At 37.5% G+C, this 25510-nt stretch overlaps 1 protein-coding gene across 6 annotated transcripts in view; it reads left to right on the forward strand.

The window, feature by feature from the left end:
* The window catches only part of TTC3 (tetratricopeptide repeat domain 3), a 129169-nt gene that overhangs the window by 17714 nt on the left and 85945 nt on the right, over nucleotides 1-25510 (forward strand). For 5 of the 6 annotated variants that reach the window (XM_058523085.1, XM_058523082.1, XM_058523083.1 and 2 more), the window contains 7 exons: nucleotides 500-553; nucleotides 1577-1697; nucleotides 3661-3746; nucleotides 4709-4803; nucleotides 5644-5706; nucleotides 17089-17143; nucleotides 25300-25462. In XM_058523085.1, coding sequence (XP_058379068.1) covers nucleotides 500-553; nucleotides 1577-1697; nucleotides 3661-3746; nucleotides 4709-4803; nucleotides 5644-5706; nucleotides 17089-17143; nucleotides 25300-25462 — 637 coding nt within the window. The remainder of the gene's footprint in view (nucleotides 1-499; nucleotides 554-1576; nucleotides 1698-3660; nucleotides 3747-4708; nucleotides 4804-5643; nucleotides 5707-17088; nucleotides 17144-25299; nucleotides 25463-25510) is intronic. The other variant, XM_058523087.1, reaches the window with a different exon arrangement.

Here is a 25510-nt window from a genome sequence, read left to right on the forward strand (position 1 = left end):
GAGGTAAACGTCATCATGTCAAATTTGAGGAGGTGTACTTGTACTACAGAGGGTTTTTCTTTTTTCCTTTAAAGCCATTTGATAATTTTTCTTATTTAGTTGGTTATGGATCCAAATGTTTTTCTTGGTACTATTTTAATTGCAAACTTAAATTTAGAAAGGGCATTCTGATGTTTATTTCCTGCAAGTAATCCTTTGTGGTAACTTATATTAGCCAAAGTACTTTTATAAAAAAATCTAAGTGTAATGAACTTCAAAATCCATACATCTAAAAGTTATACTAAATCATTTATTATTAGAACCCTTTGTAAGACTATTTCTGAATTCTTGTTTTAGGGTCCCTAAGAGGTAAATTGAGCATGAAAGTGCTTGTGGGAAGTGGACTACTATGTACCTATAGTACTATTTCTAAAATGTAGAATTTTTTTCCACTGGGAAATTCAAGTATAATTGACTGAATAAGGAAAAAAAATGTTTTTGTTCTTTTTTTGTTTTGCAGAATGATTCATTCTTTATTGGAGGCTTATTGAGAATTGGTTATAAAATAGAAAACGTAAGTGTTAACGTGGAAACCCAGCGGAACCACTGTGAATAAATGGCAGTCCTCTCACTGTTCATTGCCCCATGTGCTGAGTCCACATAGTCAGTGTTTTATATCTACTATTTGGTAGTATTGACTTCTATCTTTTGCTTAAGCAATCTCCTTATTTTGGGGGTTTGCATCATTTTCATTTTTTCCCATATATATAGCGTAACTTTGAGCCTCTTTTACAAGTTGATTCTTTTTTCTCTTTTAGAGTATTTATGTGGCATATGTTCTCCCAAATGAAATTATTGGGTCCCTGGTATGAACATTTTTTGATATATAATTACTAGGTAATCTCCAGATACAATGATAGGCCAATTTTTAATGCTACTATTAACATAAACATCAACATATTTCCCTTAAGCCTGACACTAGCATTGGTAACTCCACCATTTAATTTCTGAAGTCATTTCAGACGCTAGAAGTACGGATAACATTTCTGTGACCTCCTGACTCTTCATGAAGATACTGCACTGAGTGCTCATTTGCCCAGCCACGCTCTCCTCGTGGTGTTTATCTCCTTCTTTGATTTGCCACAGGCCATTTAAAGTACATTGTCCCATTGGTGAACCTTAGTCTATACCTTTAACCTTGAGCTGTGGTTAGAAGCCCTAGTTGAGATGAAATCTGATGAAATCTTGAGATGAACCCCTCGTTCACCTTGTATTATTGCACTCTCCTGCTACCCAGGGCAGCTTCTGGCCAGGTTTTAGACCTCAACTTCCGGGTCTGTAATCCTTGCAGTAGCATCCTGAGCTCTGAGAGTAGCCTGAGGTTGCCTGAAGATGTAACATATGTGAGTCTATGGTATCTGTTAACGTGTATGTTGGGTCCAGCTATTCCAGGTTGCATGCTGGAGTAATGAAAATATGAAGTTGTACAAGTTTTGTATTAAGAATCTAAAATACTGTATAAGATAAATTTATAATGTCACGTGTAAATTTAGAATTAGTACCTGAATCACATTCTTCATCCCTCTTTTTGAAACAGAAAATCTTGGCAATGGAAGAAGCTTTGAATTGGGTGAAATACACAGGAGATGTAACAATTCTACCTAAATTAGGAGCAGTTGACAATTGTTGGCCTATGTTGAGTATTTTCTTTACTGAATGTAAGTATAAATGCTTTAAATTGTTACTTGTCTCAGTTTTTAAAGGTATTATTTGGGAAATGGAATGTGTAGTTACGTAATTTCTTAGGATTTTAAAAAATGTTTTTCTCTTGCGAGTAAGAGAAAAGCCTGAATAAGAGATTTTTAACATTGTAGTTAGTTTTACTCTGTATTTCCTGTCTTAATGATTTTTATGACGTTATACTTTTTAAAATCCTACCAAACACATGTCATTACCCAGAGAAAGAGACCACACCTGGGGCTCGTGTATTCTCATTCATAAGATAAATAAGTAACAGAGCTAAGATTATAATTTTCATTTCCCTGATGAATCTGTCATTCTTATATATGATGAAACTACCTTATATATTTTTTTACTCTGAAATATTTTGCCTAAAGCATTTGAATGTTAGTAGTATTTTTATAGTATAATTATAGGAATCTTGAAACAGGAAATATTTGATTCTTTAGCTGATGATGACCAATAATAATTTGGCATCTTCATTGAGAAGAAGGCAAACTTGGTACTATTGACCTAAGTATTAGAGAGAAATTAAGCTTAAACACGAAGACAGGCTTTGCTGATAGGTTTATTAGATGCTGGGCTATATTACACCGATAGAAGTGGTTCTCTTCGTTGTTCTGTTTTAATTATAGGCTAGATTTTATGATAGAAGTAGAGGACCGATGTCATGTATTGGGCACCCATGTGGGCTCGTTTTTGACTCTCTCTCTCTCCTCTCTTCTTTATAATAGCCCTGCAGGGTAGCTATTGTTGTTCCTAATTTGGAAATGAGCAAACTAAGGCTTTGAGAGGTTAAGTGATATTTCTGCAGTCTAGTAAGTAGTAGAATCTAGTTGAGAAGTCAGGTCTCTCTGATCTCAAAGCCCAGGTTTTCATCCTGTAATCTTGTTCTGTCTCTTAGTATTACTTTTAATTTATTTGGTGACCTTCTCAAATCCTTTGTTGAATCTTACATTTTAGGTACTTCTTTTGCCTTGGAAATGAATGTGTTTGGCTAGAGTTGTAACTATAATTTTGTTAATTATTTAACAAAATAAAATTATTTACCACGTAAAAAAATCTGTTTTTTTATACAACAGCTTAAAATTCAGAAAATGAGGTCTGAATTTTAACATAAATTTTGGTTATTACCTACCACATTTTAATTAGTTTATTTTTATAAGAATAGCATTTCAAATAATGTCTCATTTTAACATTTCATTCATGAGAGTCAAAATGTTAAATTAAGAAGCCAGCCCCAGTGGCCTACTGGTAAAGTTCTGTTCAGTGCGCTTTGCTTCAGTGGCCCAGGTTCAGTTCCCTGGCCTGAACCTATACCACTTGTCAGGGGCCGTGCTGTGGTGGTGACCCATATACAAAATAGAAGAGGATTGGCACAGATGTTAGCTCAGGGCAAATCTTCCTCAAGTAAAAAAAAAAAACAGAAAAACAAATGTCAAATTAAGACATTTTAATTTCTTCATTTGTTATATTAGATACACTTCAGAAAGTAGTTTTCCTGGATTTTGTTTTCAGACATTTTTATTGAACATTGTGCCCAGTACCCCTTGGTGCCCAATAATGTTTGTTGAATTGAGTTTGAGTTGAGTAATTATGCGGCCTATTTGGAATGTGTTATGACAGAGCATTTGTTGTAACTACAATTAGAACTAATGTAATAATAAACAGGTATTTTTTTAATGCTAGAAATAAAACTGAGATTAGGTTCATAGCAAGCAATGAATCTAATGTTTTCTGAAACATTTTATCACTTATTTTAAATTATTATTTGATTCACATAAAAGATTATAAGAAACATGTTATTTAGAAAGTATAACAATACAGTGAACTTTATGGACTCACCTACCTAACCTAAGAATTATATTAACATTAACAATATCAGTTCATTTTTTTTTTTAAACAAATGTTTTCTCACTCTCTCCTAAAAATGAAATTTAGACAAATATCACATAACTAAAGTTGTAACAGAAAACTGCAATTTGCTTGAAGAATTTAAAACTCAAAATTGTGCGGAGTGTATAGAGGTGAGAATAAATATTTACTTGTAAGTATATTTTAAGATTTGATTGTTAGAAGTTTTATTAACACTCAGGAATTTTAATAAAACTGCTGACAGCATACAAGGAACTGTAAAATTCTGTTACGTTTGAGGGAAAATTTTAATAAATTTTGATTGAAATATTTATTTTTTTTGGAAGAGGAATACAACATCTTGATCAGAATTCTCTAATGTTACAGATTTTGAAAGAGTTAATTGAAAATTGAAATTTGATTGTTTTTTTAAACTAAAAGGCTTTTAATTGAGGAAATGATTTTCTTTGGTAACAACTTTATTGAGTTGTAACTCACATGCCATACAATTCACTCATGGGAAATACGATTTTAACTAAATTTTTTAAAAAAGATCTAGGAAAGTATTTAATGTTCCATTTAATTCTCTCACTACAGCCATTGATATGATCCAGTTTATTTTAGTTAATTTGTTTATTTTGAAAATTTGAGTGAAGTGAAAAGTTTCAGTTATATCTGTAGCATCTTTGATTTCATTCTTGCTAACTTTGTTGCCTCATTTTTTGGGGGGCAGTTAACCTAATCAACATTGCCTATATGTTATTGATGTATATATTGTTTTTTAAGCACTCAGGTTTATTAAAATTCTACCTTACATCAATTTTTTTCCCCTCCATATGGCAGCCTTCATAAGGCATATTTAAAAATGGCCTGTGAAATACTGTACACAGGGGATAAATTGTTAGTAATTATTCATAATGTGATGGTTTTATTTACTTTTTAATATTTCTTTAACAGAGCTTTGAGTCATTAGAGACAGTTTTACCAAAATATTGGATATTGCATTCTCATTTTCTACATAAATAATCCCCCAGGTTATTTCTGATATCAAAGATAGGAACCTAGAACCATTTTTCCTAGGTGTGGGGGTTCTTGATTGTTTTTTGATTTGTCTTCTTTCGCCTTGGTTTCTCAGCAAGGAGAACTAATGAAAATGAAAGGAAATGAAGAGTTTTCCAAAGAAAGATTTGATATAGCTATTATCTATTACACCAGAGCCATTGAATATAGGTAAGAGCAAAATAGAACAATGAAATCCTTTTTATGTAGCAGATCAAGTTAGAATGCTAGTGAGGAGAAATAAAAGCAAGATGAGGAATTGGAGAATATCTTCAACTTGCTATGCAGGATAGATTTTCTCACCCTCAGGCAGTAGAAGCGTTGATGGCCTGAGGAGGTGAACTGAACCAAGTGTATAACTCAAGCAAGTCAGGCAAATTGTGAATTTGGTTCGACCCTGCCCCATTTTCTTGCATGGTTTCCAGTGCAGAGTCAAATGTTCGTTCTTGTTCTCATTTTGCCTTCAACTGACTCCTTCCAAATTATTAACTGATCAAAGAGAGTTAGTTACTAATACTTAAGATGTCATCCATTCAGGGATTTTTTTCTTTTTAAGAGGGGACCTTTAAAGGATAATAGTTGGAATTGTTGAGAGAATGCATGTATTCTCTCTACTTTGTCTTCTGTTTGCTCAGCTGCTAGAATTTTGTGGCATTCCCGCAAGTGTGCCGCAGACTTGACTCTTACTGACCTTTTAGCTGGGCATCTGATAATTGCTGGCTTTCTAATGTGTCTGATTTGATCCTCTCATCTCCTTGTGATCTAGGCAGAAAAAGTAGAACTATCTTCATTTCGAAGACAGGGAAGTTTAGGTTGATTTGAACAAAGTTACTCAAGTAGGAAGTGAAGGAACCAGGACTTAGCCAGTGAGGACTGCAAATCCTGTTCTTTCTGCTCTGCTGCACAGATGTAAAGTTTTTGAAAATTTTTTCATGCCTTGTCTTTTCTGTGTGATTTTTGTTTGTTTCATATGTAATATGCTTTGCTGACTAAATATTATTTTTTTTAAAGACCTGAAAATCACCTCCTTTATGGTAACCGAGCTCTTTGTTTTCTTCGCACCGGACAGTTTAGGTAAGTTGGTTAGAGTACCCTAATCACTGAACTGTTATGCTAAATACTCATTTTTGAGAAATATTTCTGTTTTGCAGGTATGCAAGAAAATCCTTCAATAGTTCTTTGGCAGAAAGAGTTAAATGGTTAAAAGAGGGCTCTGTAGGCTTTATGTGTAATGACGACGACAGCAGCAGCTTACTCTGAGGGATAACATAACATGCATTATTTTAAGTATTTTACATGTTATTTAAGTCTCACAACACACCTAATAGGCAGGTAATGTTATTCTCCCCATTTACGTTTGGACAAACTCATACCATTAGTAAGTAGTGACGCCAAGGTTTGAACACAGATCTTATCTGATGATGTCAGAGACTGTGTTTATGACGCCTGTATTACTTCTGTTTGCTATTAATTAATCTATATAGTTCTGGAAGAAGAATTTTTGCTGTATTGGTTTATCTTGGTATGAAAAAATTAAGTAAATGTCCTTCACAAGTGAAAGAAAGAAAAGACATTTAATGGTTTAACTATGGGAGTGAAATCATAATTAATTCTTAGTTCTTTATGTTGAACTCAGCTTTTATTTGTTAGTTGAGAAAGATTGTTGACACTGTACCATGATTTTGTTGTCCATAAGTTTAAAATGTTTAGGACATAAATTATAAGCATTAATATTGAGCACTGTAGACTGTTAGATTTAATTCTGTCCTGCCTTACTGTAAGAAGGGTACAGGGTAGCTTCAAGAATATTTGGCTTCTTCAGTCAGTAGAAGAATATTAAAAACAAAACAAACTAAAAAAACCAAGTTAGAGCTTGAGATCCTTAGAATAAAGCTGCATAGACATAAGGTCCTGCTTAGTTATTAGCTATAATTCATATTTGCATCTGACCTTTCTGTTGCCCAAAATAAAAAGAGAAAAACCTGACAAGTTACTTAATTCTGTCTGTGAAGAAAGAGGATACCAGTTGCTCAGGTGAAACAGTGTTTTCCTGGTGTTTAGTTGTGGAAGAAATTTCTTAGATGGCTTAAAAATAACATGAATTGAGTGATGAAAGAACCTCAGCAACCTCAGAAGTTTTTTCTTGAAAGCAGAGGCTGATGTCAGTTGTTTTTCAGTGAAAGCATTTATGTTGGGATGTGGGAGAGTGGGAGTGGGGAAGATCGTATATTCCCAGTATGTAGCTTTTAAAAATAACACTTATGTTTTTCTTTTATTGTAAACAGAACACATTCTCATGGTAGAAAATTTGGAAAATACGAGAGTTTAAAAAGAAGAAAATAAAAATCACCAGTAATCCAACCACCTCGGAGAATACCGCTGTATTAACGTTATGCAGCTTTTAGATGGCTTAAGCCGTGGATAGACCGAGGCTATCTAGACTAGAGGAATGGATGGGCTTGACAGTCTTCCATCAATACCACTGTTCTCAACTGATTCTGACAAGAAATGAGCTGCAAATGTCTTTAGGTTATTGCCTCTGGCTAGGTCCAGAATTGCAGATATCCTATGTTGTTTGAAGGTGAATCTGTATGCTTTGAAGATGAATAGGTTGGCAGCTTGGCTAGCCTCTTGTGAAAACTGAGGCGCCCACCTGAAACCTTGATTGGGCGGAAGGTCATCCACTCTGCATAGGGGAGCTCCGAGAGCTGAGAGGCAAACCAGGGTGTTTCTGCCCTCTTGCACGAGTGTTGAATGCTAGACACTCAAGGAGGATCCTCCTGAAACTCTGCTGCAAAGGAGATGCATCAAAATAGAAATACAGAAGCCAGGTAGCCTGGTGAGGTAAAGGTCAAGAGCAGGGTTGTACATCTGTGCTTGTACCTCGTTCCTCATCTAGCTTGTGGTTCAGCACCATCGAAGTTTTCACTAGAGGCAGGTCAGCAGCATTTCCTTCTTGGGCAAGCACCGATATGTATTGGATGCCTGTGTAATGTCAGAAGCATTATGCCACACTGGTTTTGCTGGTGTTTCCCAACTTCTCTCACATTGTTTATATGACTTGCTCAGTAATGTAGGGATAATGTTTTCTGAGTTTCCATGGTACATATAACTCCTGATCAAGTGAGTAGGTGATGTGACTTCAGAAAAGAACCCGTTGCCAGTGATTCAGACATGCCATTGGCACAGGAGGACCCATGCCCTTTAGCTGAATTACCAAGGTTGAGATGTTTTGAAGCTCTCACATCTGAGGGTTGGTAGATGTGTCATGGGAATCTGGCTGAGCAGCTGTGGGGACAGCTGGGGGTAAAGCATCCAGCCTTCCTGGCGCTGTTCTGAGCACTTTACGTGTATTACCTCATAAAACCCTCACAACCCTGTGAGGTAGGTGCTGCTGTCTTTCTATAGATGAGGCAGCTGAGGCATGAGGAGGTCAAGCAAAATGTCCTCGGACACTAGGTGGGCGTGATGGAGCCAGAATTTGAACCCAGGCAGCCTGGATGCAGAGTCTGCACTATCAGTCACCCCGGAAAGGTGATGATAGGTATATCAAAGGGTAATGTGAAAGTTGAAAAAAATTAAAAATTAAATATATGGTCCAAATAGTCAATAAACATCATTATTCTTGCAGGACATGCAGATTCAAAACTATGAGTCTCTCTTATATTCATCAGACTGGCAAAAACTAAAAACCTACTAGTGCCAAGTGTTTGAGAGGATATGGAACACAGGAAACTTTCATACTCAGCTGGAGAAAGTGTAAATTGGTGCAATCACTTTGGAGAGCAATTTGGCAAGGTGAAGACGTGCATACTCAGCAGCTCACTTCTAGGCTCATACCCTCCCAACTCAAATGTATACCCAAGAAGATACGTACAAGCCTTCATAACAGCATTGTTTGTAAGAGTAAAGAAATGGAAACAACCTAAATGTCCATCAGTAGGAGAATGGATAAATAAATTATGGTATATTCATACAATGGAATTCTACACAGCAGTTAAAATGAATGCAATGTTGAGTGAAAAAGCAAGTTGCAGAATGACTTGTGTGGTGTGATGCCTTTATATAATGTTAAAAAATATGCAAAATGATATGCATATACATAATTAATACATAGTATGTTTTAAAAATGTTTTAAAAATGCATGGGCATGTTAAATACCAGGGGGAGTGGCTCTCTCTGGGGAGGGAAGGAGGGAAAAAGATTGGAAATGGGAAAGATGGTACACAGTGGATGTCAACTGTAACAAACTTATGCAAAAAGATATGAAGTAAATACAGCAAAATGTTAAGATCTTGCTAAGCTGGTTACATGGTTGTTGATTATGTTAATATTATTCTCTGTACTTTTATGTATACTTGAAATATTTGAAAAAAGTAACAGTGTAATTAAAGATGCACATAAGATGAAAAAAAGAAACAATGATCACTAACATCAAGCATAAAATAAGTGAAAAATAGTCTTGAAAGGAAAGATATAAATATTTTAAGACCAATGGCAGGGAGCTTGAGGTGAGGTATGTGTGGGGAAAATGCTTCATTCAGAAATGGTCAAGGTGTTGGTTGTGGTGGTGGTTTTAATGCCAAATAGTCACACAGTTTGTAAATCAGACCACCTTTCGGTGGATATAGGTGAGGCCAGAAGCCAATCAGAACCCTTATCATTTGTCAGCGGTGTGCACCTGCAGGTCTGCAGGTGTTGCACTTGGGAAGTACCCAGCGTGGAGTTGGAGTGAGGGAAGGGTGGGTGGAAACACACTGCCTCCTGCTGCAGCTTCTCCCTACCGAATCCTTCATGCTGAGGGATGTGTGCAGTGTATCCCAGAATGCCTGGTTTGGATGAGATTTGTCCTTTTTATTCCGGTCTTCCAGAAGTTTGCTCTTCAAATACAATTTGGTAGTAATAGGACATTTTAGAGTAATAGTTTTAATTGAAATAATTAGAAATTTTCAGTTTAGAGGAGAATCTAGAAAAATCAATCAGGCATATCTATAGCTTCTGTAGTTACAACTTGATATTTACTTTGACTTTTTGGTATTTAACTGCTTGCCCATCATATGATGATATTTCTTCTGTTAGATTTCAACCTCTGATTAAGAGCAGGCAGAGAGACTTTAAATGACTTCTCTTTTTTTTTTTTCCTGAATTTCTCTGAGGCCAGAGGTATAAATCAAGTCAATTTTATGTTTCTGTGAGAATTTAAAAAATCTTTGTGTGTTTAGCTTTTGTGTGAGTGTGTGGGTTTGGTGAGTTGTTCGTCACTCTGCTCTGACTTGTGTGATGTCTTTATTTTTACTTATAAGCTGCTGAATTTGCTTTTAAGGAAAGTATTTATTTTTTCAATCTTCTTTAGGGTGCACCCCCCCCCTTTTGTTTTTTGTGAGGAAGATCAGCCCTGAGCTAACATCTGATGCCAGTACTCTTTTGCTGAGAAAGATTGGTCCTGGGCTAACATCCTTGCCCATCTTCCTCTACTTTATGTGGGACGCTGCCACAGCATGGCTTGACGAGCGGTGCATTAGTATGTGCCCAGGATCCAAACCTGCAAACCACAGGCCACTGAAGTGGAGCACGCGCACTTAACCACTGCGCCACCAGGCCGGACACCCCCCTTTTTAAAAAGCAGTAACAAATGCACATCATGAAAAGTTAAGACTACAAAAGAATAAACTCAAAACTCTTGCTTGGCTCAGACCCCTGCCTTAATTCCTCTTGTCAGATCCTAAGGTATTTCTATTATTTATGCTGATACAAGCATTTATGAAGTTGAACCAAATGGAATTGCCATTTTTATAAGTCAGAATATAGGCAAATTCATTTGGTTCAGTGTAATGTATACATCTTATTTTTTCTTAACATGGGTAGGAGCATACTATACACTGTTGTACATCTTGCTTTTTTCTTTTTTGGCTGAGGAAGATTAGCCCTGAGCTAACATCCGTGTCAGTCTTCCTCTATTTTGTATGTGGGTTGCCACTACAGCATGGCTGATGGGTGGTATAGGTCTGCACCCGGGATCCAAACCCACAAACCTGGGCCACTAAACCAGAGCATGTGCACCGAACTTAACCACTAGGCCATGGGGCTGTCCCCACATCTTGTTTTTTTTTTTAATATTTAAGTCTGAAACTTGTTGCATATCAGTGTATACAGATATCTACCCTTGTTGTTATTCATGGCTCCGTAGTCTTTTACTCAATGGATTACTCATGCTTTAGTTAGTTTGTATTAGAATATAGATTATTTCCGGTTTAAAAAATTAGCTACAGCTCTGTAATGATTATCCTTTTTCTTATGTTCTACTCTGAGGTGCAAGTATATCTGTAGGATAAATTCTTAATAAATTTCTTTTACTTGGATGAAATAAATTATATATAAAATTGTATAATTTTAATTCCAGACACTCTTGATTTAAAATGTGTGTGTGTATTCAGTCAGTGGTTATTAGTTACTGCATATTTGGCGGTGAGTGACCATTACACCTGAATCCTGCTTTTGTTGCTTCATTGAGATCTAGAAACTTGGGGAGTAGTAGTAGTAGTTCTTTGTTGGTCTGGTCAGGCCCCGAAAGTGATGATTTACAGTGGAGGGGGAAAGTGATAACCCTTTTATGGCTTGCAAAGTTCTTACATACTTAATTTGTGGTTTGCAAGAGTCAATAAATAGCATCTTCTTCCCCTCCCAAGTGTAGAATCAGTTAAGAGATGGAAGCAGAAGACAGGCGATTGGCAATCCAGTCTTGCTTCCATTACTGATACAGTTGTTGGAGAACAGAGCCTTAAGTCTGATAGCCAAGGGACTTGGTATTAGTTCACCTATGGTCACAGAACCAGGCAACAGGGGCCCTTGTGAACTTTAAACTTGGAGGAAAAGGGAATCTGGAGTTATGTTGGTGTTTAAGATAACGTCCCAACCAGTGAGAAAAAGAAGAGGCTGAGCCACATGTGATTAGGGCCCCTCCCCCACCATTAGGTAAGTTATTATTCATCCCCCTGGGAAAAGTTAGGGGTGGGGAGAGGAGAGAGCTCAGGAGTGATTAATCTAGCAAATCCACATGGAGGCTAGAGGAGGCAGATGTGTTCTTTCCTAACATATTTTAGGGTAAAATGTAGCTTATTGTATATGAGGAAATAGGTGGGTGGGGGTAGGGGGTGGAAAAATAAAACACCTTGCCGTGTAACATGTAATAAGTTGGAGAACTAGGCTGGAACTCGTATTTCTTTCCCTCCATTCAGTACTCTCACGATTATGTCACATAGTTTTCAAGAGTAAATAACCATTTGTATCTCTTGAGTTTTCCCATTTTCATAGGTGTATTGTGCTGGGTATTGCTTCTGCTAACGTCATACGTGCTCTCCAGAGTATTTAGACCCCGGGCTGCAGTGGTTTGGATGGGCAGTAACACCATGAAATTTACTACACCCACTTTTTTTTAGTAGTAGAATGTGGTCATATGCTAGTAAATGTGAAAATATGTTAATATACACATACATTAATAAATATTGTGATATTTATAATGTGATTGTAACAATATAATACTATGATTGTGTTACAGATATTATAATAGTATTGCATATTATAATGAATATTAATTATAATGTTCAATATTCAACAAATATTATTGGGGTTCTTTTTGTAGATATGTCAGAAATAAGCGAAAACGAGACATAGTCCTGGTATTCTAGACAGTGGGCCAGCAGTATGAACGTCTGTGGTGGGAAGGAGCGTGTTGCATTCATGGAATTAATAGTGTGCCAGGTGACCTGAATACAGAGAAGGAGGGGGAGAAGTGGTCAAGGGCTAGACCAAGGAGGGTCTTCTAGGCTACATTAAGGCTGTTGGTCTTTGAGAGCATGGAGAAGAGAGTCAAGGATTTTAAACTGAGGGGACAGCATGATTAGTACCTTAAAAAGATCAATCTAGTTGCAGTGAGGAGAAGAGGTTTGGAGGGGATGCAACATGAATGGGGTTAGGAGGCTGTTGCGGTACCTAGGTCAGATGATGGTGGCTTGGAGCAGAGTAATGACGGTGGAAATGGCTAAGTGGAAGGATTCGAGATTGTTACAGGTAAAATTGACAGAAGTTGCTTATGGTTTGGTGTTGGAAAGCGAGGGAGAAGGTGGTGTTTGGAACTATTCTGAGGTTTCCGCCTTCAGCAGCTTCATGGATTATAGGCTTACTCCCTGACACTGGGATCACTGGAAGGGAGCAATTTATAGGAAGTAGAACTTGACTTCACTCTTGAACATACTGAGTTGAAGTGCTCTTGAAGGATCCCAGTTGGAATGTTGTGTAGGCAGTGAGTTACTGGGTCTGGGACCAAAAGAGGTTTGGGCAGGAAACAAATATTTGGAATAGTTAACCTAGATGATTTAAAGTTGTGGGTGGGATTGCCTAGGGAAGTGTTTCTCAGCTGTTACTGCATGTTGGAATCACTTGAGCTTTGAAGAAATACGCCCGAACCCAGAGATTCTGTTTTAATTGATTGGACATTGGGTTTTTATAAGCCCTCTAGATAGTACTAATTTGCAGTCGAGGTTGAGATCCACTGGCCTGGAGAGAGCATGAGCTGAGATTAGAAGAGGAGCTAGAACTCAAGGAGGGACACAGATAGTGGCCAATTAGGGAAGGATGAACCTGCATGGGAGACTGTTAAGAGATGGCCAGAGAGGTAGGAGGAAAGCTGTTAAGTGTGGTATCATGGAAGTAAGAGAAAGAGTGGCCAGCAGTGCCTGTGGCTGCTGAGAAGCCAAGTGGGATTTGGATTGAGCAATATGGACATCATTTGGTTCATAGGGAGAGCTGTCAGAGGGAAGCTTGGAACAGAGGCTGGATTGGAGTGGGTTGAGAAATGAGTGAGGAAATGGAGATAGCTAGCATAGGCAGCTGTAAAAGGTATTTGGGGAGAAAGGCAGTGAGGAGCAGAAGTGTGCCATTGTATTAGGATGTTTTGGCTGCAAATAACAGAAAACCAGTCTGATTTAACTGGTTTAAATGGTGAAGAAAACTTACTCAAGAGTTTCATAAGAAGTTGACTTTAGAGTTGTGAATTTAGTGGCTCAACAAATGTCATCCAAGCCCTAGGTTTTTTCTGGCCCCACTGTGTGACTTGGACCTCAGGCTGCCCCCTCAGGATGGCAGGACCGCTGCTGTCATTCAGACATCAAGCTGGATATTACAATCTCCAGCAGAAGGATTTTTCTCTTGTAATCTTAAAAAAAAAAAAAATTAACACATATACTGAAAAGTGTATAATTCATATGTGTATAGGTTGAATTTTCAGAAGGCAAACAACTGTGGCCAGCACCCAGATCACAACCCTTGTACCCCAGAAGTCCCCCTTGTTCCTCCTTCCAGTCACTACCCACCTCCACCCCCGGATAACTGCTATCCTGACTTCCAACACCATAGGTTTTGCGCTTTTGTGCAATGTAAACAGAATCATACGGTATGTGCTCTTTTATGTTTGGCTTTCAGCCTTCTTTTTTGAGATCCATATTGCATGTAGTTGTAAGTGTTCATCTGTTGCATGAATATACCACATTTTATCCATTCTGTTGTTGATGGGCATTTGGGTAGTTTCTAGTATTTGGTTTTACCGATAGCGTCATTGTGAACATGTATATTCATTTCTGTTGAGTATATAATCAAGGGGTGGAGTTGCTGGGACAGAGGGCATGCTTATATTCAGTTTAGGGCATAATTTCCAATGTGGTTGTATCATTTTACACTCCTACCAGCAGTGTATGAGAGTTTCAGTTCCATGTCCTCACACTTCATTATTTTGTATCATTTCATTTAGACATTCTGGTGGGTGTGTAGTGATATAGTGCTTGATTTTAATTTGCATTTCCTTTAGTTGATTAAGGATATTTAAGTTGAGCATCTTTTCATATGTTTATTGGCCACTTGGATATTCTCTTTTGTGAAGTGCCTGTTTGATGAATCTTTTAATATTTTTTTTTCTTTTGAGTTGAATGCCTTATTTATTAGTAGGAGGTTTTTTTTAAAAAAAAGTCTGGATATAAAGTCATTGGTCAAATATATGTATTACAAATATCTTCTCACACTCTGTGGCTTGCCTTTTCACTCTTAATGTTTTCACGAACAGAAGTTACTGGTATTAATATAGTACACATTATAAATTTTTTCCTTTATGGTAAGCACTTTTTGTGTTCTGCTCTAAGGTCACCAAAATGTTCTGTTTATTCTAAAAGCTTGATTGTTTAACTTTGGTATTTAGATCAGTAGTCCATCTGGAGTTGGTTTTTGTATTTAGTTTGAGGTGGGGTTCAGGATTCATATGAATGTCCACTTGACCTAACACCATTTCGTAAGAGTGTATTTTCTACATGCACTGCAGTGTCACCTTTGTCTTATAGATCAGGTGACTATATATGTAAGGATCTGTTTTTTATTTCTACATCCTATTCTGTTGGTCAGATCATCTATCTTTAGATAGGTTTTTTTTTTTTAATATCTATATAGCTTTTTAGTAGATAGTTGCTATCTGATAGTATAAATTACCTCGTTTTGTTCTTTGTGATTTCTTTTTAAGAGTGATGAGTCCCCTCAGGTCTCATTGGCCAGCAATGGGTCACATGACTACCCGTAAACCAGTCAGTGGAAAGGAGCGTGGGATTGCCATGATTGGCTTAAACTAATCAGGAGTTACCTCTAAATCTTGTAGTAGTGAGGTAGACCCTCACAACAAAAGTCTAGTAACCAGGTAGAGGAGGGGGATAGCCGTTGGGTAGGCTACCAACAGTGTTTGCTTAGGGTTTAAGATATATTTATTTTATTTTTTTTTTGAAAATGAGTGAGATCTGAGTATATTAAAAGTTGATGGGAGGTTGCACAACAGTGTGAATGTACTTAATGCCACTGAACTGTGCATTTGAAATGGTTCAAATGGCAAATTGTTATGTATATTTTACCACAATAAAAAAAAACTGATGGGATAGAATCTTGAGAGGGAATGGTTGATTTTACAGACAAGAGAAGGGATAATTGATACTGTAAGGATGGAGGAATTATATGGCATGGGTGGAGAAATTGGCTGTATAAGGAAGAGGAGGAATATCTTTGTTGTAACAGTAAAGGAGGAAAGGGAGTGCTGGATGTGGGTTTGTCTTTGTGTTTGGTAGTAGGAGATTGAGAGTTCTCTTTGATGTCTCCACTTGACTCATTGAACTGGGAGCAGAGGTCATCTGCTGAGAGAGACGGGGGTTGGAAGTTTGAGGAAAGGACACAAGATTTGAAATGATCATTTTACAAGTTAGAGAATGATTTGATCTAGAATGATTGCTAACAATGTTGAAAGCCCCTTTGGGTTGTAATTGTGAATAGTGGTGCTACCCATATGCTCTGCTGTGTAATTTTCTCCAGCAGTACTTGGCTCTCTTGATCCAGGCATGGAGAAAGCAGAAAGTAGGGTGGATACAGAGTTGGGGTTGTGCCATAGAGCGAATCATAAATGTAGGGACAAAGAATCATAAAGACCTAGTATGCATGTGAGTGTGAAATGGTGAACCAGCGAATCTTAAGCTAGGTAAATAAGGAAGTAAAAAAAAAATAGGATAAGTCAGTGAGTTGGGCACCCTGAGGATATGGTAGGAATAGTTGAACAAGTAAGGTGGAAGGAGCTAGGTTATAGGGGGAGAGTGGGATGCCTGAATTAGTGATTTTGGTGTTTGAACAATTTTGAGTGGTGATAAGTTCTTTGGGGAGGGCAGTGGTGGTTGGCTGAGCTGGGGTCGGGGAGGAAGTCACTGAAGGTAAGGAAGCCAGGAACCTGGGAGACTAAGTGTTGGATCTGTTAGTACTTGACAGTTTACAAAGTACTGTTTTAATGTAGTATCTAACTTAGTATCTACCTCAAAACAGAAAGGGCAGAATTATTATCCTCATTTTACAGATGAGAAAGCGGGCCCAGGGAGGTTAATAAAACTTCCTGACAACCCCATGGAGAGTTAGTGATTGAGTGGACTTAAGCCTTGTCTCATGTCCCAACTTTCCCTGCTCTGTCCACTATAACTTAGCTGATGTGTTGTGTGAAAGATCTGGGAGTTATATTTTTGGAGATCAGAAGTCTTGCTGACGTGCAAAAATAGTGCAAAAAAAACCATACAGATAATAACAAGAAATTAGGCATACCTAGATAAGGTGTAGAGAAGACGTGCAGGAAATACTCTAGAAATAGTAAAAGTAGTTATTCCTGGGTAGTTGTGATTGTGACTCTGGGTGACCTTTTTCCCTTTGTTTTACTTTTCTGTATTTTCCAAATTTCCTATAATGGATATATATTATATGGATTTTTAAAAATTAAAAAAAATGTTTTTTAACTAGGTTATATATGGAAAATTCAAAAAGTACAAATAGTTATGCAATATATGATGCCTTTATTAAAAAATAAAAATGCTTGAATGTTTTATTTCTTTTGTTTTTTTTTTTTAGAAATGCACTCGGTGATGGAAAGAGAGCCATTATTCTGAAGAATAATTGGACAAAGGTAGGTTTCTTTTATATTTTACACTGGGCAAATAGTGCCATACAACTTTGTGAAAAATCTGTCACAGGATGTAAATTTGTACATAAAAATGCTGGATAAAATTATGCAAAGCTCAAGAATGACAGGTTGAATCTTCAGTTCCATAATCAGAAAGGAGACAGCACAGCACTGAGAGGCTGTGTGTGTCTGAGGAGGTTGAGCAACCGTGAGAGTCTTGAGGCAGTTTAGCGACTGAGGTGTCAGCCTTACATTCTGGATGGATTAAAGACCTAACTGTGAAAATTCTAACTGGAAACTTAGAAGGAACTGTAGGAGACTGTCCCTATAACCTTGAAGTGGGAAAGGATTTCTTAAATAACACACAGTGCACAAATCAGTGGGGAAAAAACCCTGATAAGTTTGACTATATCAACTTAAAAACTTCCGTATGTCAAGACACTATGAATGAAATTGTAGTCTGGGAGGAGATAATTTGTCGTATATCTAACATGTATAACTGATAGGATTTATGTCCAGAATATGCAGAGAACTAAAATAAATAAGAAACCCAGTAGAATATGAGCCAATAAGATAAACGTGTGTTTCACAGAAGAGGAATCCTGAATGTGCAGTAGAAATAAACTGTGTTCTATTTCCCAATAATTAAAATTGTACAGACATAGAAAAGCGAAACCAAGATAGCAGAATAGAGAGCCTCCTAACAGACCCACATATACATGAGTAAATAAAACAATGTGATATTGTTGGGGTCCTTCAGACTGGCAAAGATTAGAGAGACCAGTAATCCTGAATATTGGTGACTGTGTGTGCTAATAGCAACCATCCATAATCCAGTGGGGTGAAAATTGGTTACAACCAACTTGGAGAGCACTGTGATGTACGTATGCCAATATTACTTGATTCTGAGTGTGTGTACCCCACAAACATTCTTGCATATGTGCACATGGTAAGATGTACAAGGTTGGACATTGCAGCGTTGTATTTATGGCACAAAACTGCAAATACCCAAATATTTGTTAATAAAGCCGTGGATGAATGTGATATCTTCATTTGGTCAAAGTTGTTACTGTGATCTATCTGATCTGTCACCCAGCATATCAGATGAACACCCATTATTTCTCCAGCCTCACTCCTACTGCTCTGCCTTATTCACTCTGGTGTTGGCCCATAGGCCTCCTCACTTTTCCTTAAACTTGCCAGGCCCACTCCCAGTCTGTACTTGGTCTTCCGTCTACCTAGAATTACAATGCCGTTTCCCAGAGCTTGAGCTAGCTCTCGTATTACCTTTCATTGTTTATTGAAAGTCCTCTTCTCCCTGAAACCTACTCTGGCCACATTACTAAAATGCCAGACCTGCCCCTTCATAGACATTTGCTGTCCTCTTCCTGCTTTACTTTTTTCCCTCTTAGCATTTATCACCACTGAACATACACTAGATATTATTTAAGTTGTGTTTAATGTGTGTCCTCCAGGACAATGTGAGCTCCATGAGGACAGGTGTTTTTGTTTGGTTCACTCTTGAATCTGGACTGCCTGACAAGTTGCCTGGCCCATAGCAGGCACCCATCAGTAAATACTGGTTGACTTAGTGAGTGAATCAATCGAATACTAGATTGCAGTGGAAATGAGTTAACTGGCTTATCAACATTTATAGATTTAAAAAACAGAGTTGAATGAAAAAAGCAATAAAAGCATAGTGTAGGCTAGAAAAATAGCTATGAATCGTATTTGCTTCTGGACAGTGAGAGGGAAATATTAGAGAGGGTGCGAAGGAGATTTCAGCCATATAGTTTCTGTATAGTTTTATTTCTTTCATTAAAAAAGAATCTGAAGCAAATATAACAGAATGTTAACAGATAGTTCTAGATGTTTGTTATATTAATCTCTTTTCCTAAATCATAAAAAATCTGAAATTCTTGGGGCTGGCCTGGTGGCGCAAGCAGTTGGGTGTGCGTGCTCCGCTGCGGCGGCCCGGGGTTCGCTGGTTCGGATCCCGGGCGCACACCGACGCACTGCTTTGGCAAGCCATGCTGTGGCGGCGTCCCATATAAAGTGAAGGAGGATGGGCACGGATGTTAGCCCAGGGCCATCTTCCTCGGCAAAAAAAGAGGAGGATTGGCGGATGTTAGCACAGGGCTGACCTCCTCACAAAAAAAAAAAAAAAAAAAAAAATCTGAAATTCTTTTTTAAGTAGAGCTTCAAATAAGACACAGAAAGACACATGTTTCAGACTTCAATCCTGGCTTTATATAGCGTGTTTTTAAACCAGAACGAGTAGAATCATAGCATTTTAGAGCCCCCAAATTGTGATTAAGGTGGCCTAGGAGTGTATCAGAGTCTGGGGATTGTAAAATTCCCCGGGTGGACCTCCACATCCAAATTTTGGAGTCACTTTTTAAATGCCTCATTTTATAGACTAAGAAATTGAGTCCCAGAAAGGTAAAGTGACTTTTACAAGGTGTCATTGCAAGTAAAAGGCCAGACTGGGTTCAGAATCCAGCATTGGATGTGCTTCTATTTGAGGGTGATCAGTTTCTTGCTGTTCTCATTATGAGTTATCGTGCTTGAAACAGAAGCTTTGCTGATCACTGAACCTGGCATTTGGCAGGTGCTCTATAAGTATTTACCACATGAATGGATGATGAATTCTTAATACTGAAACCCAGACCATGATAACTGGTTTTCCAGAGAATACCTTTTGCTATTTCAATCTATTTTAAACTTAGAAAAAGAGTACTAAAACTTTCTGAATTACTTTGAGGACTTTATGTAGAATGTTTATTCCTGGCTTAATTTATCAAACATAAAATATTCACTCTTTATTTTTAAGAGTTTTTTTTAGAGCAGTTTCAGGTTCACAGCAAAATTAAGAGGAAGGTACAGAGATTTCTCATAACTCCCTGCCTCCACACATGCATAGCCTTCCCCATCATTAGCATCCCTCAACAGAGTGGTGCATTTGTGACAATTGGTGAAGCTACATGGAAGCATAATCACCCAAAGTCCGTAGTTTATCTTAGGGTTCACTCTTGGTGTTGTACATTCTGTGGGTTTGGACAAATGGATAATGACATGTATCCACCATTATGGTTCATACCGAGTATTTTCACTGCCCTAAAAATCCTCTGTTCTGCTTATCCATCCTTTCCCCCAAATCCCTAGCAACCAGTGATCTTTTTACTGTCTCCATAGTGTTGCTTTTTCCAGAATGTCATATACTTGGAATCATATAGTATGCAACCTTCTCAGATTGGCTTCTTTCCTTAGTAATATGCATTTAAGTTTTCTCCATGTCTTTTCATGGCGTGATAACTATTTTTTAGTGAGGAATAACATTCCATTGTCTGGATATACCATAGTTTATTTATTCATTCACCTGAAGGACTTCTTGGTTGCTTCCGAGTTTTGGCAATTATGAATAAAGCTGCTGTAAATATCTATGTGCAGGTTTTAGTATGGACATAAGTTTTCAGCTCCTTTGGGTCAATACCAGGGAGTGTGATTGCTGGATTCTATGGTAAGAATATGTTTAGTGTTTTAAGAAACCGCCAAACTGTCTTCCAAAGTGGTTGCACCATTTCGCATTCCCACCAGCAATGAATGAGAGTTCCTGTTGCTGCGCATCCTCCTCAGCATTTGGTGTTGTCAGTGTTCTGAATTTTGGCCATCCTAATAGGTGTGTAGTGGTACCTCGTTTTTGTCTTAATTTACATTTCCCTGATGACATATGATGTGGAGCATCTTTTTATGTGCTTATTTGCCACTGTATATCTTCTTTGATGAGGTATCTGTTAAGGTCTTTGGCCCATTTTTTAATCGATTGCTTGTTTTCTGATTGTTGAGTTTTAAGAATTCTTTGTATATTTTGGGTAACAGTCCTTTATCAGATGTGTCTTTTGTAAATATTTTCTCCTGGACTGTGACTTGTCTTCTCATTTTCTTGACATTGTCTTTCACAGAGCAGAAGTTTTTAATTTTAATCAAGTCCAGCTTATCAGTTATTTCTTACATGTATCATTCCTTTGGTTTTGTATCTAAAAAGTCATTGCCATACCCAAGGTCATCTAGGTTTTCCCCTATGTTATCTTTTAGGAGTTTTATAGTTTTGCATCTTACATTTAGTTCTGTGATCCATTTTGAGTTAATTTTTGTGAAGGGTGTAAGGTCTGTGTGTAGATGCATTTTTTTTACATGTGTATGTCCAGTTGTTCCAGCACCATTTGTTGAGAAGACTGTCTTTGCTCTATTGTATTGCCTTTGCTCCTTTGTCAAAGATCAGTTAACTATATTTAATGTTGGTTCACTCTTTTTTTTTTTGATTGGAATGTTTTGTGATGATTGTAAAAATATGAGTGTAGATAAAAACACAACTTCTAGTAAGTATTTGAAAGATTTGGTAACTCTATATCCAGGTCATTTTTCATTTTGTTTTGCTAGAAAGCAATGCTCGTTGAAGGATAGCTTGAGCTTCAAGAGCAAAAGTAGACTGTGCAGGGTACATTCTTTATTTTATAAGAATCCTTTTACTTAATAATTAATTATGAGCCTGAGTCTATTGAGTCATGCCTTTAGAATATAAGGCTGTATAGGAAGGTACTCTGTAGATTTCTGTGTGAGGGTGGCCATTTTTTCTTCCTTCTTTCCAGATACAGAAGACGGGTACAATGTCAACTGTCCTAGACATGCTTTCAGGCTTAAGAGAGGATGAGTCACGGTATCCTAAAGAGTGAGAATTTTTATGGTATAGTCAACAGATATTTATTGACATTTCTGTGTGCATTGCCTTGTGATGTTGTTACACAGTGTACAAACCAATAGCCTTACAAATGTCCTCAAGAACCTTTTCATTTTGAGGGATATGTTAGGATTCTTTTGTTGTGAGTGATAAACCCTAACTTTGATTTGGCTTAAGTAGAAAAGGGAACTTACTGGCTTATTGTAATTAAAAATCTAGGGGTTAGCTTCAGGCATGGTTGGATCCAGATCTGTACACATTTTTCTTGGTGCTTCTCAGCCGTACTTCCCTGTTTGTTAGCTTCATTTTCAGTCTTTTTTCTCTTTTCTCTCTGTGTTTCCTTTTACCTAGGTTCTCTATTGTTTTGTCCTCAGGTTCACTGATCTTTTCTTCTGCAGTGTCTGATCTGCCTTTATTTCCATCCAATGTATTTTTTGTCTTAAGTGCTATAGCTTTCATCTCTAGAATTTCAATTTGAGTATGTCTTATATATTTCATGTCTTTACTTAATATGTTCAGTCTATCTTTTAGCTTTTTGAACATATGGAATATATTTATAATATCGGTTTTAATGTCCTTGTCTACTAATTCTAGCATCTGTGTCATTTCTGGGTTGTTTTCAATTGATTGATTTTTCTCTGCATCATAGATCACATTTGCCTTCTTTGCGTACCTAGTAATTTTTGGTTGGATGCCAGACGTGAATTTTACCTTATTTGGTACTGATATTTTTGTGTCTCTGTAAATATTTTTGAGCTTTATTTTGGGGTGCAGTAAAGTTACTTGGAAACAGTTTAACTCTTTGGAGCCCTGTTTTAACTTTGTTAGGTGGGACCACAGTGGTACTTGGTCTAGGGCTAACTTTTTCTCCACAAGTGGGGCCAAACTCTTCTGTGTACTCTACTTGATATTCCATGAATTATGTTTTCGTCTCTGGTCGGTGGGAGCAGGAATTATTTCTGGCCCTGTGTGAGTGCTGACTGTTGTTCCCTTGTAGCTTGTCAGGTGGTTCTTTCCCTGGCTTGGGTAATTCCCCACATGCATGCACTGATTAGTGCCGAGCTGAAGACTCTCAGGGACCCTCTGGAGGTCTCTGGAGTTCTCTGCGCAGCTCTCTCTTCTCTGGTCCTCTGCCCTGCAAACTTCAGCTGCCTTAGCTTTCCTGGACTCACGACTCTGTCTTTCTCACTGAGACTGTGGTCTCTGCCTGGGTTCTTTCTCACTGTTCATGGCTTAGACGCTCCAGTCAGTAAGCTGGAGCAGTCATAGGGCTTACTTCGTGTTTTTCTCATCTCTCAGGGATTACTCTCTTTTGTTGCTTGATATCCAGTGTCTTGCAAACCTTTGTTTCATATACTTTGTTCTTGTTTGTTTGTTTTAGGCAAGAGGGTAAATCCAATCCCTGTTATTCCATCTTGACCAGAAGTGGCAGTCAGAGTCTAGACTCTCTTGGATTCATGTTGAAAAAGATTTTTACCATGTAGTGGGAGCTCCAAACTGATATCCTTGATCGCTGTTAATTTTTCAGAACCTCTTTTAGTATCTATATAGTATACCTGAAGGATGCCTCAGACTGATCCTGAGTGAGCTATGTGCCCACCTGCAGATTGATCGCTATGACCTGGGAGATGGTGCATTTCAATTGGCCAGTCTCCTGGGTCACAGCTGCGCTTCTATCCTACCATCCATTGTTGAGATGGGGCACTAGAATTGACAGTCCTGCTGTTACTATGTGGAGTAGGGACATGGTGGCACCCAAAAGGGGTGGATGCTAGGTAGATAAACCATAGGGAATTTCTATGTGTGTCATACAGAATGAGATGGTGTCAAAGAGCAAAACTTGCTATTGTAATTGGGTTCAAGAAACTCTCTGAGATACCTTTAATTTAAGCTTCATTCAAACAACTTCAGCAAAGATATCTGAATAAACTCCTTTCTCAACCAATAGATGTTATTACTGAGTTTTATAGAGTTTAGGGAAAAGGACCTAGTAAAAGATGACAAAGTTGGGGGGAAAAGAGAAAGAAAAAGTGTTTTCTACAAATTTAGGAGGTATGGTTTATAATCTATCATAATTTCCTGTGCTGTGATTTTTTTTTTATGCAGTTATCTAACTTTGAAGTTGACATATGCCTAGGAGATAGGATTTTGGTCTTGTAGCAGGTCTGAGAGATTGCTTTATCTTCTTATGCCTTTGAGGAGAAGCAGAGTTTAACCAAATGCAATCTGAATTGGGATCTTTGATCTGAGCCTAAATTGTCCGGTTAAAAAAATGCTCTAGAGCTTACAAGTTGGGTTTGTGCACCAGAACAGGATTATATATGCACTGAACCTGCATAAACAAAGGTCCTTGTGGTTCTTTTTGGCTTCTTTTAGTGAAAAGCTCATCTTAAAAGGGTCACTTATTGCTCATATCATGTTTTCTCATAGAATCAGAGTGTTCTTTGTAAAATGTGCGGTAAAGAGAAAAGAGCTCAAGACTCAGAGTCATAAGATTAGGGTTCCTTGGTTTGCCTCTAAATAAGTGTGGCATTAGGCCAGTTTCTAGCCTCTTTTACTTGTAAATCAATTCTGAAGTGGAGATACTGTGGCTGAAATGGTAATTGGGTTTGTGAGTAGCTACAAGTGGGGTTGGTTGAGTTAGCCCCAGGCTTGGTAATATTAGCTTTCTAGATTAAAGAGTTCATCCTTGATATAGAAGATTTCTCAAAATGCGTAAGTGGGGCCAGCCAGGACTGTGGCTCTGTAGCAAAGAACAAAACAAAACAAAAAAACCTAATCATTGGAATTAAGGGTAAATCAGTGGTTTTCGAACCTTTTCTTAAGGTCAAGAACTACACTTAGAGATGAAATAATGAAGAGCTGATTAAGAGAGCTGGAAGGAAGACCTAGCCTGGGTGCACCCCTTACCTGTGCCCGTGCCTGTCAGAGGGTTGGGAAACGACCGCACAGGCTGATTGTTCTTTCCAGCTCTAACATTCTTTTGATTTCCAAAGTGTAGGGAATGTAATAACCTAGAGACTATTACTGCCTTAAAGTATTTTGAAAAAAATTGCTTCTTTATAATGAATGATTTTTGTACTTTATTTGGTATAAGATAATATATTTCATTCTTTACTAGTAAAATATAATAAAGGTTGAATTCTTTGGGGGGTATGAAAATCTCTTATGCAGAAATACTGATCTCTAGTCAGTTGCTAAAAATTATTATGAATACTATTTATAACTTTTCACATAGCTCATTTAGGTAAATTTTATTTCCTGAGAAGTATTAACATTTTTATTTATATTTCATTGATAGGGTCCTAATCTAGCATTTTAAGTAACTAATCAGTTTTAAAGCAAAATATTTTCTCCTTATCTACTTTCTTTAACTTAAACATATTTTTGAGAAAGAATTAAATTTATCTTTTTGGAACAGGGTCATTATCGTTATTGTGCTGCTCTTTCTATGCTGGGGGAGTATGACTGGGCCCTACAAGCAAACATAAAAGCTCAAAAACTCTGTAAAAATGACCCTGAGGGAATCCAGGATCTAATTCAGCAGCATGTAAAGTTACAAAAACAAATAGAAGACCTGCAAGGTATTTCACCTAAGATTCTTTTGGTTACAATTGAATTCCCTTTAATAC

Source organism: Diceros bicornis, chromosome 27, assembly GCF_020826845.1.
Source record: "Diceros bicornis minor isolate mBicDic1 chromosome 27, mDicBic1.mat.cur, whole genome shotgun sequence".
NCBI lineage: Eukaryota > Metazoa > Chordata > Mammalia > Perissodactyla > Rhinocerotidae > Diceros > Diceros bicornis.